The sequence below is a fragment of the Pristiophorus japonicus genome, chromosome 7 (assembly GCF_044704955.1).
Source record: "Pristiophorus japonicus isolate sPriJap1 chromosome 7, sPriJap1.hap1, whole genome shotgun sequence".
Taxonomy (NCBI): domain Eukaryota; kingdom Metazoa; phylum Chordata; class Chondrichthyes; family Pristiophoridae; genus Pristiophorus; species Pristiophorus japonicus.
In genome coordinates this window covers 191,045,951-191,063,049 of record NC_091983.1, presented here as the reverse complement: position 1 = coordinate 191,063,049, position 17,099 = coordinate 191,045,951, and the positions used below count along the sequence as shown (strand labels likewise).

General features: G+C 45.9%; 1 protein-coding gene across 5 annotated transcripts in view; it reads left to right on the top strand.

Annotated features, from left to right (window-relative positions):
* pdss2 (prenyl (decaprenyl) diphosphate synthase, subunit 2) overlaps nt 1-17,099 on the top strand; it is a 376,986-nt gene that overhangs the window by 295,344 nt on the left and 64,543 nt on the right. For 4 of the 5 annotated variants that reach the window (XM_070885631.1, XM_070885629.1, XM_070885630.1 and 1 more), the window contains exon 7: nt 15,884-16,015. In XM_070885631.1, the coding sequence (XP_070741732.1) occupies nt 15,884-16,015 (132 nt within the window). Of the gene's footprint in view, nt 1-10,953; nt 11,049-15,883; nt 16,016-17,099 lie in introns of those variants that run through there. The other variant, XM_070885633.1, reaches the window with a different exon arrangement.

Here is a 17,099-nt window from a genome sequence, read left to right as displayed (position 1 = left end):
AGCTTATTCTATAGACCACCATGTAGTGGGAAAGATAATCACTGGAGCATTTTTCACATGGCATCTGTGATGATGAGGATCACACAAGCTTACTCATAAAAATTGCTAACTGAATAAGTAGCCATCATTCCTTCTCCTTAGGCAGTCCCTCGGAGTCGAGGATGACTTGCTTCCACACTAAAAATGAGCTCTCAGGTAACTGAAGAGGTCTACAGTCTCTGTCACAGGTGGGGCAGACAGTGATTGAAGGAAGAGGTGGGTGGGGAGCCTGGGTTGCCGTGCACTCCTTCCGCTGTTGACGCTTGTCTTCAGCTTGCTCTCGGCGAAGAGACTCGAGGTGTTCAGCGCCTTCCCGGGTGCTTTTCCTCCACTTAGGGCAGTCTTTGGTCAGGGATTCGATGTGTCGATAGGGATGTTGCACTTTTTCAAGGAGGCTTTGAGGGTGTCCTTGAAGCGTTTCCTCTGCCTACCTTGCTTGCCGTGTCAGAGCTCTGAGTTGAGCGCTTATTTTGGGAGCCTCGTGTCAGGCGGACGATGTGGCCCGACCAGCGGAGCTGATCGAGGGTGGTCAGTGCGTCGATGCTAGGGATATTGGCCCGAGCGAGAACACTGATGTTGGTGCGTCTATCCTGCCAATGGATTTGCAGGATCTTGCGGAAGCAGCGTTGGTGGTACTTCTCCTGTGTTTTGAGGGCCTGCTGTACATAGTCCATGTCGCTGAGCCATATAGGAGAGCGGGTATCACTACTGCTTTGTAGACCATGAGCTTGGTGACGGGTTTGAGGTCCAAGTCTTCAAACACTCTCTTCCTCAGGCGACCAAAGACTGCACTGGCACACTGAAGACGGTGTTGGACCTCGTCGTCGATGTCGGCCCTTCTTGAGGGTAGGCTCCCGAGGTATGGAAAATGATCCACGTTGTCCAAGGCCTCGTCATGGATTCTGATAACCAGGGGGGCAGTGCTGTGCGATGGAGGCAGGTTGGTCGAGGACCTTTGTCTTACAGATGTTTAGTGTAAGGCCCATGCTCTCGTATGCCTTGGTGAAGGTGTTGACGATGCATTGGAGTTCGGCTTCCGAGAGTGTGCAGACGCAAGCGTCGTCTGCGTACTGTAATTTGATGACAGAGGATGGGATGACCTTGGATCTGACCTGGAGGCGGCGGAGGTTGAACAGATTCCCGTTTGTCCTGTAATTTAGCTCCACTCCAGCGGGAGCTTGCTGAGGGTGAGCTGGAGCATTGCAGCAAAGAAGATCGAGAAGAGCGTTGGTGCGATGACACAGCCTTTCTTGACCCCAGTTCAAACGTGGATTGGGGGATCTATTGGTCAGGATCACGGCTTGCATGTCATCGTGGAGCTGGCGGAGGATGGTGACAAACTTTTGAGGGTATCCGAATCTGAGGACGCTCCATGATCCCTCAAGGTTGACAGTGTCAAAAGCTTTTGTGAGGTCAAAGAAGATCATGTGCCCCTTAGTGGCCGTATTCCACATTGAGACTCTGGGAGGAGCTCTTCAGCCACAGAGAGAAGGCGATTGAGGAGGATTCTTGCGATGACTTTCCTAGTGGTCAACATCAATGAAATTCCTCTGTAGTTACCGCAGTCGGCCTTGTCACCTTTCTTGAAGATGGTCACGGTTACGGCATCTCTGAGATGTCCTAGCATGATCTCCTCCTTCCAGATAAGAGAGATGAGGTCATGAATCCGTGCCAGTAGTGCTTCTCCGCCATGTTTTCATGCTTCGGCGGCGATTCCATCTGCTCCTGATTCCTTGTTCTTCAGTTGTCGGATGGCCTTTTCAACCTCGTGGAGGGATGGGGTTGTGTTGAGATGGTGGAGGGTGGCATGCTGTGGGATGGAGCCGAGGACACTCGCGTCGAAGACAGAGTCTCGGTTAAGGAGATCCTCAAAGTGTTCCTTCCAGCGGGCACTGACTGCTTCTCTGTCCTTGATGAGTACCTCCCTTTTCTTGGCCAGCAGTGGGGTAGGGCCTCGGGTGCTCGGGCCGTAGGTCGCCTTAGCTGCGCTAAAGAATCCTCGCACGTCGTGGTTGTCGGCTAGCTGTAGGATTTCTTGTGCTTTCTCCACCCACCATCTATTCTTTAGGTCACGGGTTTTCTGTTGGACCCCGGCTTTCAGGCGTCTGTAGAGCTGCTTTCTTGCCCTCGTGTTGCTGTTTCCAGTCCAAGGATGCCTTGCGCTTGCGGCTTATTAGCTCCTGGTCGTTTTCGTCGAGCCAGTCATGGTGTTTCCTGGCCGAGTGACCGAGCGTCTCTTTGCAGGTGCTAATTATGGAGGCCTTGAGGGCAGACCAGGCGCTGTGGACACTCAGTGTCTCTGGGTTACTGGGAGTCGTCGGGTTGGTAGCGAGACGCTGGCTGAATAGGACTTTCTTAGCAGGATCTTTGAGTGCTCCGGTGTTGATTTTCCTGCGGCATTGTTTCTGTTGCCGTCACTGTTTTTGGGTAATGTTGATGGTGATGACAGAGCGAATTAGGCGGTGGTCCGTCCAGCAGCCGTCAGCTCCTGTCACGGCGCAAGTTATGCGCACGTATTTGCGGTCCCTCGCTCGGACAATGACTTAGTCTAGCAGATGCCACTGCTTGGAGCGAAGGTGTTGCCATGAGGCTTTATATTTGTCCTTCTGATGGAACAGAGTATTGGTTATGACAAGGCCGTGTTCGGAGCATTTCGTCAGGAGACGGGTGCCATTGGAGTTGGCTTTCCCTACCCTCTCTGCCGATCACACCTCCCCAGAGGTTAGTGCCTTTTCCAACTCTGGCATTGAAGTCGCAAGGAGGATCAGCTTGTCGCCCGTTGAGACTCGGGACAGAGATTGTTCGAGGCTGGAGTAGAATTCCTCTTTGGTCTCGTCTGCAGCTTCCAGTGTTGGGGCATACGCACTGATGACCGTAGCGCACTGGTTCCTGCCTAGGGTGAGCCGTCGAGTCATTTATCCCGCAACGGGAGTCTCTGAGACGGTCCACTAGCTAATTTTTTACAGCGAAGCCGACTCCATGGAGGCGGCATTCTACTTCTGGTTTGCCTTTTCAGGAGAAGGTGTAGCCACCATCTTGTTCTTGGAGCTGGCCTTCACCTGCCCTCCGGGTCTCGCTTATCTATGTCAAAGCGGCTGAGTTCCTGGACAACGATAGCGGTGTGGCGTTCTGGTCTGTTGCTTTTGGGGTTGTCCATGAGGGCCTTGACGTTCCAGGTCCTGAACTTCATCTTAAAGTGTGGAAGATGCCTGTGCATGTATTCTTTTAATGTGGGGTGGCCGTTGCACACCAGCTACCACACGGGCTTGACAGAGCAAGGTCTTGGTCCAGTGGCAAGGGGATCCAAGATGACTGGAGACCAGGCTCCACAGTCTGGGCCTAGTACATACAAACACACATGCTCCCACTGTCCTCCTTTTTCCTTCCCGCAGGACCTCTCTCCCTGGGTTTCATTGGACGCAATGGTGGCCTCACGAACTCGCTGTGCTGCGCCGCTTCTGGGCCAGGACCCCGCTGCTGGTCTACGCTGCGCTGCTCCTGGACTTCGATCTCTATTCCTCGCCGCTTCCAACCTCCGGGCCTTGCCGACCGCCAGACTTCCCACTGCCCTCTGACCTCTGGGCCTCCCACTGCCCTCCGACCTCTGGGCCTCGCGCAGCCCTCCGACCTCTGGGCCTCCCACGGCCCTCCGACCTCTGGGCCTCGCGCAGCCCTCCGACCTTTGGGCCTCCCGCTGCCCTCCGACCTCTGGGCCTCCCACTGCCCTCCGACCTCTGGGCCTCCCACTGCCCTCCGACCTCTGGGCCTCCCACTGCCCTCCGACCTCTGGGCCGCCTGCTGACCTCTCCTGGTCCCGACCCCTCCGCTGGGCTCGACCTGCAATCAGCTACCTAGGGATCCTGTGTCACCCTCTGTGGTTCCATCACACTCTCAGGTTGGCTTGCGCTGCTCCCTGCAGTGCCTAGCTCCTGCTCTGCTCCTGCTTCCATCAGGTCGGATCTGCCATCATTTACCATGCATTAACACCTTTGCTTTTACTAGATGCCTTGCGGTAGATCAGCTATTAATAAATAGTGGAATAGTAGTTCAGAGAAGCAATATAGGTCTAATTTTCTTTTGGTATTTAAAGTGAGAATCAATATTGCATTTTATTATTCTTAACCCACCACAGTTGAACAAAAGATTTATTTAATTTGTATTTCTGTAGATATATTCTAATTTAGCTGGAGAAATTGTTTGGAGTGGTACAAATCAATTCATGACGATTCATTAATGGAGCCAGGTTAATGCTTTTATCATGGAATATTAGCTGTAGCTTAGTGGGTAGCACCCTCGTCTCTGAGTCAGAAGGTTGTGAGTTCAAGTCCCACTCCTGAGATTTGAGCACATAAATCTAAACTGACACACCAGCGTAGTACTGAGGGAGCGCTGCACCATCAGAGGTGCCGTCTTTTGGATGAGACATTAAACCAAGGCCCATTCTGCTCTCTCAGGTGGATGTAAAAGATTCCATGGCACTATTTTGAAGAAGAGCAGGGGAGTTATCCCCAAAGTCCTGGCCAATATTTATCACTCAATCAACATAACAAAGACAGATTATCTGATGATTATCACATTGCTGTTTGTGGGGGCTCGCTTGTGTGCAAATTGGTTGCCACATTTCCCACTTCGATCACCGAAATATGCTGCGAGTGTGTAAGTTTTATCGAAATGGGGGAGAGTTTGCCTGAAACATTCACTCCTGATAATTTAAAGTCATTCTTTGCACTAAAAAAAATTGAATGATCTAATGGGCCAAGAATTATGGTTGGAGGCTCCGACCGAATTTCTTTTACGTAGTTACCTGGTGGTCCCAGAGAGACGAACACATCCGGTCCAAGGCCTAAATTTGCAGCCCAGCGCAGAGGCATTCCAGGAATGTAAGCGTATCCTGGGATCATGTGGGCCTGGACCACTAATCGCAATGTAAAATTCTCATTGATAGTAACGGTGAGTTCTGTTTGTACGAGCTCCCATTACCATCAATGAGAATACCCCCCAAAAAACAGAAGCACAACACAATAAATAAATAAGAAAAATACCTCACATATTTTAAATTAATTGAAATTAAATTAAATGTTTTAGGAAAAAATTTTTGGAAAATGTTTTAGGAATGTTTTAATAGGGTTAAAAATAAATTTGCCTTAATGGACAATATTTAATATTTAATAAAAATATGTGATAAAATTTAATTTTATCTTTTAAAACTATTACACTGGTGAAAGCAGGCCTTACACTGGTGAAAGCAGGCCTTACGCCTGCATTTATCAGGTGTAAGAGTTTAAGAACATTCGCTGGGTAAGAGTTGGGCAAACAGCCCAAATCTCTGCCCGCAATTGCCCTTCTCCCGGGGATGCGTTGGATCTGTCAAAAGACATTTTGACATTTCACAAGTGGCGGGTTTCGGCGCATGCGCTTTGCATATCTAAACCCGGAACTTGCGAGGCCTCTTCGGGCACGTGCGCACATTGTATACACCCGGAGAGGCAGCAATTTACCCAATATCTTTATTAAACCGACCGAATGCAGCAGGATGTCAGTGCTTAAAAATGACAGTTGATTCAAGCTAAGCAATTTTGAATTAAGATCTGACTGTACTGCCGAGTGAGAATGAGCCTATTAATTACTTTAAGGATTATAGAACTGTTTTCTTGACTGCCAATGGGAGTTGAATTTACTCCTATTCCTTGATGAAAGTAAAACCACTTTTTTTTAATCATTAAAAGTAGTATTACTGGCGAAAGGGTATGACACTGACTTAACCCTCGTGCAGTAGCAGGAAGAAACGGATAATAATTTGCCACACCCTGTTAAAGTGCATCAGGTTAGATGCAGGAAGAATGTTCCCGATGTTGGGGAAGTCCAGAACCAGGGGACGTAGTCTAAGGATAAGGGGTAAGCCATTTAGGACTGAGATGAGGAGAAACTTCTTCACTCGGAGAGTTGTGAACCTGTGGAATTACCTGCTGCAGAGAGTTGTTGATGCCAGTTCATTGGATATATTCAAGAGGGAGTTAGATGTGGCCCTTACTGCTAAAGAGATCAAAGGGGTATGGAGAGAAAGCAGGAAAGGGGTACTGAGTGAATGATTAGCCATGATCTTATTGAATGGTGGTGCAGGCTCAAAGGGCCGAATGGCCTACTCCTGCACCTATTTTCTATGTTTCTATGTTACTAAATCTAAGTTTTCTATTCAGTGTATAATTTTTCCACAGTTTATCTTCCTATCACTGATATGTATCGGGGGCTTGTAAAAGGGGAACAGTAAGAATCATGGGTGATTTTAACCTCCATATTGATTGGTCAAGGTAACCTTGAGGAGGAGTTCATAGAGTGCATAAGGGATGGGTTCCTTGAACAGAATGTAATGGAACCAACCAAGGGGCAGGCTATCTTAGATCTGATCCTGTGTAATGAGACAGGATTAATAAACAATGTCCGAGCAAAGGGTCCCCTTGGAATGAGTGATCAAAGCATGGTTGAATTTCAAATTCAGATGGAGGGTGAGAAAGTTGGATCTCTAACCAGCGTTCTAAGCTTAAATAAAGGAGACTATGAAGGTATAAGGGCAGAGTTGGCTAAAGTGGACTGGGAAAATAGATTAAAGTGTAGGTTGATTGATGAACAGTGGTGTACATTTAAGGAGATATTTCACAGCTCTCAATATATTCCAGTGAGGAGGAAAGGGTGTAAATGAAAAGATAGCCATCCGTGGCTAACTAAAGAAATAAAGGTCAGTATCCAATTAAAAACAAGAGCATACAAAGTGGCCAAAACTAGTGGGAGGACAAAAGATTGAGAAGCTTTTAAAAGCCATCAAAGAATGACTTTAAAAATGATTAAGAAAGGGAAGATAGACTATGAAAATAAACTAGCACAAAATATAAAAACAGATAGCAAAAGTTTCTATAGGTACATAAAAGGCAAAGAGTGGCTAAAGTAAATGTTGGTCCTTAGAGGATGAGACCGGGGAATGAGTAATGGGGAACATGGAGATGGCAGAAACGCTGAACAAATATTTTATATCAGTCTTTATGGTAGAGGACTCTGACAATATCCCAACAGTGGATAGTCAAGGAGCAAAAGGGGGGAGGACACAATCACAATCTCTAAGGAGGTGGTACTCAGTAAGATAATGGGACTAAAGGCATAAAAATCCCCTGGACCTGATGGCTTGCATCCTAGGGTCTTAAGAGAAGTAGCGGCAGGGATAGAAACATAGAAAATAGGTGCAGGAGCAGGCCATTCAGCACTTCTAGCCTGCACCGCCATTCAATGAGTTCATGGCTGAACATGAAACTTCAGTACCCCCTTCCTGCTTTCTCGCCATACCCCTTGATCCCCTGAGTAGTAAGGACTTCATCTAACTCCCTTTTGAATATATTTAGTGAATTGGCCTCAACTACTTTCTGTGGTAGAGAATTCCACAGGTTCACCACTCTCTGGGTGAAGAAGTTTCTCCTCATCTCGGTCCTAAATGGCTTACCCCTTCTCCTTAGACTGTGACCCCTGGTTCTGGACATCCCCAACATTGGGAACATTCTTCCTGCATCTAACCTGTCTAAACCCGTCAGAATTTTAAACGTTTCTATGAGGTCCCCTCTCATTCTTCTGAACTCCAGTGAATACAAGCCCAGTTGATCCAGTCTTTCTTGATAGGTCAGTCCCACCATCCCAGGAATCAGTCTGGTGAATCTTCGCTGCACTCCCTCAATAGCAAGAATGTCCTTCCTCAAGTTAGGAGACCAAAACTGTACACAATACTCCAGGTGTGGCCTCACCAAGGCCCTGTACAACTGTAGCAACACCTCCCTGCCCCTGTACTCAAATCCCCTCGCTATGAAGGCCAACATGCCATTTGCTTTCTTAACCGCCTGCTGTACCTGCATGCCAACCTTCAATGACTGATGTACCATGACACCCAGGTCTCGTTGCACCTCTCCTTTTCCTAATCTGTCACCATTCAGATAATAGTCTGTCTCTCTGTTTTTACCACCAAAGTGGATAACCTCACATTTATCCACATTATACTTCATCTGCCATTCATTTTCCCACTCACCTAACCTATCTAAGTCGCTCTGCAGCCTCATAGCATCCTCCTCGCAGCTCACACTGCCGCCCAACTTAGTGTCATCCGCAAATTTTGAGATACTACATTTAATCCCCTCGTCTAAATCATTAATGTACAATGTAAACAGCTGGGGCCCCAGCACAGAACCTTGCGGTACCCCACTAGTCACTGCCTGCCATTCTGAAAAGTACCCATTTACTCCTACTCTTTGCTTCCTGTCTGACAACCAGTTCTCAATCCATGTCAGCACGCTACCCCCAATCCCATGTGCTTTAACTTTGCACACTAATCTCTTGTGTGGGACCTTGTCGAAAGCCTTCTGAAAGTCCAAATATACCACATCAACTGCTTCTCCTTTGTCCACTTTACTGGAAACATCCTCAAAAAATTCCAGAAGATTTGTCAAGCATGATTTCCCTTTCACAAATCCATGCTGAATTGGACCTATTATGTCACCATTTTCCAAATGCGCTGCTATGACATCCTTAATAATTGATTCCATCATTTTACCCACTACTGAGGTCAGGCTGACCGGTCTATAATTCCCTGTTTTCTCTCTTCCCTCCTTTTTTAAAAAGAGGGGTTACATTGGCTACCCTCCACTCGATAGGAACTGATCCAGAGTCAATGGCATGTTGGAAAATGACTGTCAATGCATCCGCTATTTCCAAGGCCACCTCCTTAAGTACTCTGGGATGCAATCCATCAGGCCCTGGGGATTTATCGGCCTTCAATCCCATCAATTTCCCCAACACAATTTCCTGACTAATAAAGATTTCCCTCAGTTCCTCCTCCTTACTAGACCCTCTGACCCCTTTTATATCGGGAAGGTTGTTTGTGTCCTCCTTAGTGAATACCGAACCAAAGTACTTGTTCAATTGGTCTGCCATTTCTTTGTTTCCCGTTATGACTTCCCCTGATTCTGACTGCAGGAGACCTACGTTTGTCTTTACTAACCTTTTTCTCTTTACATACCTATAGAAACTTTTGCAATCCGCCTTAATGTTCCCTGCAAGCTTCTTCTCGTACTCCATTTTCCCTGCCCTAATCAAACCCTTTGTCCTCCTCTGCTGAGTTCTAAATTTCTCCCAGTCCCTGGGTTCGCTGCTATTTCTGGCCAATTTGTATGCCACTTCCTTGGCTTTAATACTATTCCTGATTTCCCTTGATAGCCACGGTTGAGCCACCTTCCCTTTTTTATTTTTACGCCAGACAGGAATGTACAATTGTTGTAGTTCGTCCATGCGATCTCTAAATGTCTGCCATTGCCCATCCACAGTCAAACCCTTAAGTATCATTCGCCAATCTATCCTAGCCAATTCACGCCTCATACCTTCAAAGTTACCCTTCTTTAAGTTCTGGACCATGGTCTCTGAATTAACTGTTTCATTCTCCATCCTAATGCAGAATTCCACCATATTATGGTCACTCTTCCCCAAGGGGCCTCGCACAATGAGATTGCTAATTAATCCTCTCTCATTACACAACACCCAGTCTAAGATAGCCTCCCCCCTAGTTGGTTCCTCGACATATTGGTCTAGAAAACCATCCCTTATGCACTCCAGGAAATCCTCCTCCACCGTATTGCTTCCAGTTTGGCTAGCCCAATCTATGTGCGTATTAAAGTCACCCATTATAACTGCTGCACCTTTATTGCATGCACCCCAAATTTCCTGTTTGATGCCCTCCCCAACATCACTACTACTGTTTGGAGGTCTGTGAACAACTCCCACTAACGTTTTTTGCCCTTTGGTGTTCTGCAGCTCTACCCATATAGATTCCACATCATCCAAGCTAATGTCTTTCCTAACTATTGCATTAATCTCCTCTTTAACCAGCAATGCTACCCCACCTCCTTTTCCTTTTATTGTATCCTTCCTGAATGTTGAATACCCCTGGAGTTGAGTTCCCAGCCCTGATCATCCTGGAGCCACGTCTCCGTAATCCCAATCACATCATATTTGTTAACATCTATTTGCACAGTTAATTCATCCACCTTATTGCGGATACTCCTTGCATTAAGACACAAAGCCTTCAGGCTTGTTTTTTTAACACCCTTTGTCCTTTTAGAATTTTGCTGTACAGTGTTCTTTGCCTTGGGTTTCTCTGCCCTCCACTTTTCCTCATCTCCTTTCTGTCTTTTGCTTTTGCCTCCTTTTTGTCTCCCTCTGTCTCCCTGCATTGGTTCCCATCCCCCTGCCATATTAGTTTAACTCCTCCCCAACAGCACTAGCAAACACTCCCCCTAGGACATTGGTTCCGGTCCTGCCCAGGTGCAGACCGTCCGGTTTGTACTGGTCCCACCTCTCCCAGAACCGGTTCCAATGCCCCAGGAATTTGAATCCCTCCCTGCTGCACCACTGCTCAAGCCACGTATTCATCTGCGCTATCCTGCAATTCCTACTCTGACTAGCACATGGCACTGGTAGCAATCCCGAGATTACTACTTTTGAGGTCCTACTTTTTAATTTAGCTCCTAGCTCCTTAAATTCGTTTCGTAGGACCTCATCCCTTTTTTTTTTACCTATGTCGTTGGTACCAATGTGCACCACGACAACTGGCTGTTCTCCCTCCCTTTTCAGAATGTCCTGCACCCGCTCCGAGACATCCTTGACCCTTGCACCAGGGAGGCAACATACCATCCTGGAGTCTCGGTTGCGGCCGCAGAAACGCCTATCTATTCCCCTCACCATTGAATCCCCTATCACTATCGCGCTCCCACTCTTTTTTCTGCCCTCCTGTGCAGCAGAGCCAACCACGGTGCCATGAACTTGGCTGCTGCTGCCCTCCCCTGATGAGTCATCCCCCCCAACAGTACTCAAAGCGGTGTATCTGTTTTGCAGGGGGATGACCACAGGGGACCCCTGCACTACCTTCCTTGCACTACTCTTCCTGCTGGTCTTCCATTCCCTATCTGGCTGTGGACCCTTCTCCTGCGGTAAGACCAACTCACTACACGTGATACTCACGTCATTCTCAGCATCGTGGATGCTCCAGAGTGAATCCACCCTCAGCTCCAATTCCGCAACGCGGACCGTCAGGAGCTCGAGGCGGATACACTTCCCGCACACGTAGTCGTCAGGGACACCGGAAGTGTCCCTGAGTTCCCACATGGTACAGGAGGAGTATAACACCCGACCGAGCTCTCCTGCCATGTCTTAACCCTTAGATACACTTAAATTGGATAGTGGATTTATTGGTTGTAATTTACCAAAATTCCCTGGATTCTGGGGAATTTTAGTCCCAGCAGATTAGAAAACTGCAAATATAACGCCCCTATTTAAAAAAGGAGGCAGACAAAAAGCAGGAAATTATAGACCAGTTAGCCTAACATCTGCTGGTTGGGAAAATGTTGAAGTCCATTGTTAAAGAAGTAGTAGCAGTACATTTGGAAAAGCATAATTCGGTCAGGCAGAGTCAGCATGGATTTATGAACGAGAAGTCATGTTTGACAAATTTGCTGGAATTCTTTGAGGATGTAACGAACAGGGTGGATAAAGGGGAACCACTGGATGTGGTGTATTTGGACTTCCAGAAGGCATTTGACAAGGTGCCACATAAAAGGTTACTGCACAAGATAAAAGTTCACGGGGTTGGGGGTAATATATTAGCATGGATAGAGGATTGGCTAACAAACTGAAAACAGAGAGTCGGGATAAATGCTTCATTCTCGGGTTGACAGTCAATAACTTGTGGGGTGCCGCAGGGATCAGTGCTGGGATCCCAACTATTTACAGTCTATATTAATGACTTGGAAGAAGGGACCGAGTGTAACGTAGCAACGTTTGCTGATGTTACAAAGATGGGAGGAAAAGCAATGTGTGAGGAGGGCACAAAAAATCTGCAAAAGGACATAGACAGGCGAAGTGAGTGGGCAAAAATTTGGCAGATGGAGTATAATGTTGGAAAGTGTGAGGTCATGCACATTGGCAGAAAAAAAATCAAAGAGCAAGTTATTATTTAAATGGAGAAAAATTGCAAAGTGGTTCAGTACAGTGGGACCTGAGGTTACATAGAAACATAGAAAATAGGTGCAGGAGTAGGCCATTCGGCCCTTCGAGCCTGCACCACCATTCAATAAGATCATGGCTGATCATTCATCTCAATACCCCTTTCCTGCTTTCTCTCCATACCCCTTGATCCCTTTATCCGTAAGGGCCATATCTAACTCCCTCTTGAATATATCGAACGAACTGGCATCAGCAACTCTGCGGTAGAAAATTCCACAAGTTCACAATTCTCTGAAAGACTTCGCTCAAAGAAGTTTGTCCTCATCTCGGTCCTAAATGGCTTAACCTTTATCCGTGGACTGTGACCCCTGGTTCTGGACTTCCCCACCATCGGGAACATTCTTCCTGCATCTAACCTGTACAGTCCCGTCAGAATTTTATATATTTCTATGAGATCCCCTCTCGTTCTTCTAAACACCAGTGAATACAGGTCTCTCCTCATATGTCAGTCCTGCCATCACGGGAGTCAGTCTGGTGAACCTTCGCTGCACTCCCTCAATAGCAAGAATGTCCTTCCTCAGATTATGAGACCAAAACTGAACACGGTATTCCAGGTGAGGCCTCACTAAGGCCCTGTACAACTGCAGTAAGACCTCCCTGCTCCTATACCCCAATACCCTAGCTATGAAGGCCAACATGCCATTTGCCTTCTTCACCGCCTGCTGTACCTGCATGCCAACTTTCAATGACTGATGTACCATGACACCCAGGTCTCGTTGCACCTCCCCTTTTCCTAATCTGCCGCCATTCAGATAATATTCTGCCTTCATGTTTTTGCCACCAAAGTGGATAACCTCACATTTATCCACATTATACTGCATCTGCCATGCATTTGCCCACTCACCTAACCTGTCCAAGTCACCCTGCAGCCTCTTAGCATCCTCCTCACACTGCCACGCAGCTTAGTGTCATCTGCAAACTTGGTGATATGACACTCAATTCCTTCATCTAAATCATTGATGTATATTGTAAATATCTGGGGTCCCAGTACTGAGCCCTGTGGCACCCCACTAGTCACTGCCTGCCATTCTCAAAAGGACCCGTTTTTCCCAACTCTGCTTCCTGTCTGCCAACCAGTTCTCTATCCACATCAATACATTACCCCCAATATTTTGTGCTTTAATTTTGCACACATATCCCTTGTATGGGACCTTGTCAAAATCCTTTTGAAAGTCCAAATACACCACATCCACTGGTTCTCCCTTGTCCACTCTACCAGTTACATCCTCAAAAAATTCTCAAAGATTTGTCAAACATGATTTCCCTTTCATAAATGCATGCTGACTTGGACCGATCCTGTCACTGCTTTCCAAATGCGCTGCTATTTCATCCTTAATAATTGATTCCAACATTTTCCCCACTACCGATGTCAGGCTAACCGGTTTATAATTCCCCATTTTCTCTCCCTCCTTTTTTAAAAAGTGGTGTTACATTAGCTACCCTCCAGTCTATAGGAACTGATCCAGAGTCGATAGACTGTTGGAAAATGATCAACAATGCATCCACTATTTCTAGGGCCACTTCCTTAAGTAATCTGGAATGCAGACTATCAGGCTCTGGGGCTTTATCGGCCTTCACTCCCATGAATTTCCCTAACACAGTTTCCTGACTAATAAGGATTTCCTTCAGTTCTTCCTTCTTGCTAGATCCTCGGTTCCCGAGTATTTGTGTCTTCCTTCGTGAAGACAGAACGAAAGTATTTGTTACTTGTACATGAAACACAAAAGGTTAGTATGCAGGTCTAGCAAGTGATCAGGAAGGCCAATGGAATCTTGGCCTTTATTGCAAAGGGGATGGAGTATAAAAGCGGGGAAGTCTTGCTACAGTTATACAGGGCATTGGTGAGGCCACACCTGGAATACTGCGTACAGTTTTAGTTTCCATATTTATAAAATGATATACTTGCTTTGGAGGCAGTTCAAAGAAGGTTCACTAGGTTGATTCCAGAGCTGAGGGGGTTGACTTATGAAGAAAGGTTGAGGATGTTGGGCCTCTACTCATTGGAATTCAGAAGATTGAGAGGTGATCTTATCGAAATGTATAAGATTATGAGGGGGCTTGACATGGTGGATTCAGAGAGAATGTTTCCACTGATGGGGGAGACTAGAACTCGGGGGCATAATCTGAGAATAAGAAACCGCCCATTTAAAACTGAGATGAGGTTGTGGATCTGTGGAATTCGCTGCATCAGAGAGCTGTGGAAGCTGGGACATTGAATAAATTTAAGACAGAGATAGACAGTTTCTTAAACGATATGGGAATAAGGGATTATGAGGAGCGGGCAGGAACGTGGACCCGAGGCCATGATCGGATCAACCAAGATCGTATTAAATGGCGGAGCCGGCTTGAGGGGCCATGTGGTCTACTCCTGCACCTATTTCTTCAGTTCTTATATATTTAGCAGGAGACCACAAAAGCTGTGCTGTAGTACAATAAATGCATCCATTTCGTAAAAAATGCAGACAATCATGTCGAGAATGCTAATAGTGCAGTTAATGAATAATGATGTATCAAACTGACCCAGTTCGCATTTGCAAATGTGATCATTGGACCACTAACCTTGTACATTTGTACACTTAAGCTTCCACAGAAATGAATTTTGAGTATCAGTTCTAAAAAGCTGGACATTTGAGTGAGTACTGAGTTCATAGGTAGCACTTAAATTAACTTTAAAGTGATCAAACTGGAAAAAACTATGAATTGGGAAATTCTAGGTACAGGTGTCAAAAATTCCACCTGAGGATAAGGAGAACTAAAGTCGTCAGTGTGATCTGCGCACAGTCATGCCGCCTTCATGTTGGGCCTGCATTGGGCTAGAGACTGGAGTACATAGATGTGGTGCTGTCTGGTAGTGGGGAAAAGATGTGCCCAGGGTTTAAGGCTGTTGATTTTTCATGGGGGTGGGTGATGAAGAGAGAAAACTGAAGCAATTGGGAGGGGAAAGTTTGAGATATTTTCATGAAGTGTTGCATTTTTTAATGTCTTCTGATATAAATGTAATTGTTAAGGGTATATAGCGAAAAGGGTGAGAAGCAATCAGTACCCCTGTATGCTACAGGCAGTGGTTTTGATAGAATGTGATTCATTTAGTCACAAAAATAATCAGTCGGAAATTACACGACAGTGATGGTTCTGGGATCATTTTGGATGAAGCAAGATGTAATTGGTCACATCTCCAGTTCTGTAATACAATTGGTCAATCTCTGGTTCTACAATGTAGTTGGTCAGAAAAAACCTGCTTTCATTATGCAGGCCCATCAATGGCAATATGACACTACATTCACACATACAAGATTTTAAATATTATGGACTAGCAGATCTCTCATGATGTTTGATTAAAAAATTAAGAAAAAATAAATTGAGGATGTAAATAAAATAACGAGATAGGATCCACAGAGGGGGCTGGATAGGGATACGATGGGCTGGTTAAGGGGAATTGTTACACATTCAGCATTTTACAGGTGGGTTTTCTTTCAAAAGCACTCCAACTTGTGTGTTTTTTGCTTCTGTGTCTTCCTTTTGTTCTTTCCTTCTACCAGTTGTTACTGGCACAGTTGTCTTGTTCACAATATTAAGATTCTGCCAATTTGACATAGCACTTTGAACCACTGTATGTTGAAATAAGTTGTCCCTAATTAACACTTTTAACCTAATGAACGGTTGAAGTTTTGTCATGTTTCATTACATTCCTGCTTGATAAAATGTAAAATAATCTTTGTGCTTGATTCCTCATTATTTTGACTTTGCTGTTATGACTTTGCAGTTGAATTCTGACGTTCAGCCATTTGTTGCGGAAACTTCCTGTGACACGATGCCTTTTAGTCTGAACTCTGCTCCAGTAATTTTACATCAGGAGGCTTTGGGTCGGAACACTTGGATTAATCAACTTAACCAGGTATGGATTGCAGGGTATTTACAGGTTATATTGTTGACCTGTAAAGCAAAGGTTATGAATGCAAGTTTAATTAGAAAGTGGCAGCCAGTCAGTTGAGGCTAAACATCCTGTTTCAAAGCAAAGGCTCAGAGACCTGCTGAAGCTCAAAGTTCCTATTAGGAGCCTATCTGGCTCATATTGAGTTTTGTTTCCTTATTTATTCAATACACAAATTGACACAGGGATATATTTCCCTTATCCTGCAGATTTAGAGCACAATACAAGGAAATGTTGTTCAGCATTACAAAAAGGAGCCCCTTTACATAAGAACATAAGAATTAGGAACAGGAGTAGGCCATCAAGCCCCTCGAGCCTGCTCCGCCATTCAAAAAGATCATGGCTGATCTGGCCGTGGACTCAGCTCCACTTACCCGCCCGCTCCCCATAACCCTTAATTCCCTTATTGGTTAAAAATCTATCTGATTTGAATACATTCAATGAGCTAACCTCAACTGCTTCCCTGGGCAGAGAATTCCACAGATTCACAACCCTCTGGGAGAAGAAATTCCTTCTCAACTCGGTTTTAAATTGGCTCCCCCGTATTTTGAGGCTGTGCCCCCTAGTTCTAGTCTCCCCGACCAGTGGAAACAACCTCTCTGCCTCTATCTTGTCTATCCCTTTCATTATTTTAAATGTTTCTCTCAAGATCACCCCTCATCCTTCTGAACTCCAACAAGTAAAGACCCAGTCTACTCAATCTATCATCATAAGGAACCCCCTCATCTCCGGAATCAGCCTAGTGAATCGTCTCTGTACCCCCTCCAAGGCTAGTATATCCTTCCTTAAGTAAGCTGATCAAAACTGCACGCAGTACTCCAGGTGTGGCCTCACCAATACCCTGTACAGTTGCAGCAGGACCTCCCTGATTTTGTACTCCATCCCTCTCGCAATGAAGGCCATTCCATTCCATTCGCCTTCCTGATTACCTGCTGCACCAGCAAACTAACTTTAGAATCTTTTAAACTCTAATTCTGTTCAGATCAATTCCCCTCCTCCTTCCAATTTTGTCCTCCACTCCATAAAGCACTAACTCACAACCATGGTA